This window comes from Pyxicephalus adspersus, chromosome 12, assembly GCF_032062135.1.
Source record: "Pyxicephalus adspersus chromosome 12, UCB_Pads_2.0, whole genome shotgun sequence".
In the NCBI taxonomy this organism is placed as follows: domain Eukaryota; kingdom Metazoa; phylum Chordata; class Amphibia; order Anura; family Pyxicephalidae; genus Pyxicephalus; species Pyxicephalus adspersus.
In genome coordinates, this window is record NC_092869.1 from 1,864,656 (window position 1) to 1,867,232 (window position 2,577).

At 48.2% G+C, this 2,577-nt stretch overlaps 1 protein-coding gene across 1 annotated transcript in view; it reads left to right on the forward strand.

The window, feature by feature from the left end:
• Positions 1 to 2,577, forward strand: part of ARHGEF2 (Rho/Rac guanine nucleotide exchange factor 2) — a gene marked incomplete in the record, with an annotated part of 45,081 nt that overhangs the window by 39,075 nt on the left and 3,429 nt on the right. Inside the window, 5 exon segments of the mRNA XM_072428663.1 lie at positions 1 to 108; positions 647 to 772; positions 892 to 1,013; positions 1,815 to 1,921; positions 2,501 to 2,559. Coding sequence (XP_072284764.1) covers positions 1 to 108; positions 647 to 772; positions 892 to 1,013; positions 1,815 to 1,921; positions 2,501 to 2,559 — 522 coding nt within the window.

A 2,577-nucleotide genomic window follows, 5' to 3' on the forward strand; every position in this document is an offset into this window, starting at 1 on the left:
CACATCCGATTCCTCATCCAGCTGCTGGAGAGGCGCAAAGATTCACTGGCTTCCGACAGCAACAAGAACTTTGTCATCAACAAGCTGGGCGACATCCTCATCAACCAGGTAATGGGCCACACCCACAATGGCTCCCAAATTCCTGTGTTATAGGTGGGCATCTTACCCACATGGGGCAAATATTTACCCCCATCATTCCTGGAGGGGTATTAATGAGATCAAATTATACACAGGGGTCTCATTGCTTGTCAGTCCTCCTAAATTCAAATCCTCTTTTCGGTGTTTATTGGAGCTCCCAACCTTCTGGCATTGCTGCTACTAATATTTAGTATTATATTACACAGTATTTATATAGTGCTGACATATTACGGAGCGCTGTACAAAGTCTGTCGTTATATCACTAACTGTCCCTCAGAGGAGCTCACAATCTAATGTCCCCACCATAGTCTTATGTCATTACCACAGTCAAAGGACATTTTTTGGGGGAAGCCAAATACCCTAATTGCATGTTATTGGGATGTGGGAGGAAACGCATACAAATACGGGGAGAACCTGCAAACTCCATGCAGATTGCGTCCTGGCCCAGATTCGAACCTGGGACCCACGGCTTACTAATGGAGATTTCTGACTTTTGTGCTTTTTTTAGTTTTCAGGGACCAACGCCGAACACATGAAGAAATCTTACACTGAATTCTGCAGCCAGCATCAGAAGGCGGTAAAGCTGTACAAGGAACTCTTCTCCCGGGATAAGAAGTTCCAGCAGCTCATACGGGTGAGGTGTCGGGGGAGGTGTTATTGGGGTGTCGGGGGAGGTGGGGTGTGGGGTAGACACCCGAGTTCTGTTGTCTTCCTGGCTTTGTGACTTGACGTGGCCATTGTGTTCCCGTACAGAAGATGACTCGCTCCCAACTCCTGCGGAGACACGGTGTGCCCGAATGTATTCTACTGGTCACCCAAAGGATCACCAAGTACCCGGTGCTCATCGATCGGATACTTCAGAACTCTAAAGGTAAGTAGTCATTCTCTAAGCTAGTGATATATAAATCTCCCACAGACCACCCAAAGCTTCCCAGTGTTTGTGGAAGTTATTATTAACCCCCTGAGATGTATGAGGTTCACTCGGCCTCACGGGAGGAGAGGAACACGTGGATGAAGGTCATTGCACAGTCTGTAAAAGTGTAAGTATGACAAAAGGATTGCAAAGAAGAGGTGGATAAACAGTGGCTTACCACAATGTGAGGGGGGACATGGGTGTGCTACAACATGAGCGGGAGACACGGGCGCGTCACAACGTTTGGGGGTGACACGGGCGCGCTACAAAGTGGGGGGGTGACACGGGCGCGCTACAACATGAGGGGGAGACACAGGTGCGCTACAGCATGAGGAGTTACACGGGCATGCTACAACATGAGTGGGAGACACGGGCATGCTACAACGTTTGGGGGTGACACGGGCGCGCTACAACATGAGGGGGAGACACGGGCGCTCTACAACGCAAGGGGGGACACGGGCGCGCTACAATGTGAGGGGAGCGTGAGGGGGATACGGACCCAAAGAATGTGAGGAATTACAGGTCCACCATACCAAGAAATGTGGCTTTACCATGCCCAGGTGTTATCTCATTGACTCGATGTTTTTTGCCAAGTGCTGTACAGAGAACACTGAGCCAGTCCCATCAGTCTCTGTACAGAGGAGCTGACACTCTAATGTCCCCCTTAGTCACACACGATTAATATACATTCATATAGCTCTGACATATACCGCAGTGCTGTACAGAGAGTCTGACTGACATGTTGCTGATTGTTTTCTGATTTTCTTCCCACAGTGGAAGCCCTGAAAGACGTCATAATAACAATAGGAAACGAGCAGCCAATTACAGGCCACCAAAATCACACGTCTACCTCGTCCAGCAACCCCACATGTAAGTGTTCAGCAGGGGGCGCCATTCTGTGACTGGAGCTATGGTTCCCTTTTATCAGAATTCCGGTCTGCAGTCTTATATGTCCCGTCCTGATAAATGTTCATTTTTCTAATCATTGTATTTCTTGCGTTGTTCCCGGATTTTATTTCTGGATCTTGTATTAAGTCTTGTAAGTTTGTTTAAAGGTGTCTGGTTGGTGTTCTGTTAGTCGGCCTTTATTACCTTCTGAATCCCTGACCCAGAATGAGGATGCAGCTCAGGTGTTCAGCTCATTGCCGCACTTATCTGCATGCTTGTGTCCTGTGTGCGACTGAGACTACTGACACCAAAAGATCAGCTTTACATCCAGGCAATGAGCATTGTATAGGATGAGTTCAGCAATGGCTGCTTCCATTATCTCTCAGTATTGGTTCTGTAAAGTCACAGAGCTGTAGATACAGAAATATCCAAAGAATTCCCTTTCCATGGCTCCTGATGCAGCTGGGTCTACAGTTCCCATATCCAGTGCATGAATGTTGTATTTGGCCCCTGGTTATGTCCTTAGAGCCCACACTGACATACAGATCTCTCTTCTGACAGACGGTGACTCGGGCAGTGTGAACGGATCCCTGGACAAAGATGAGGACCCCAGCCAAAGGGTGAGACAAATACTGCAA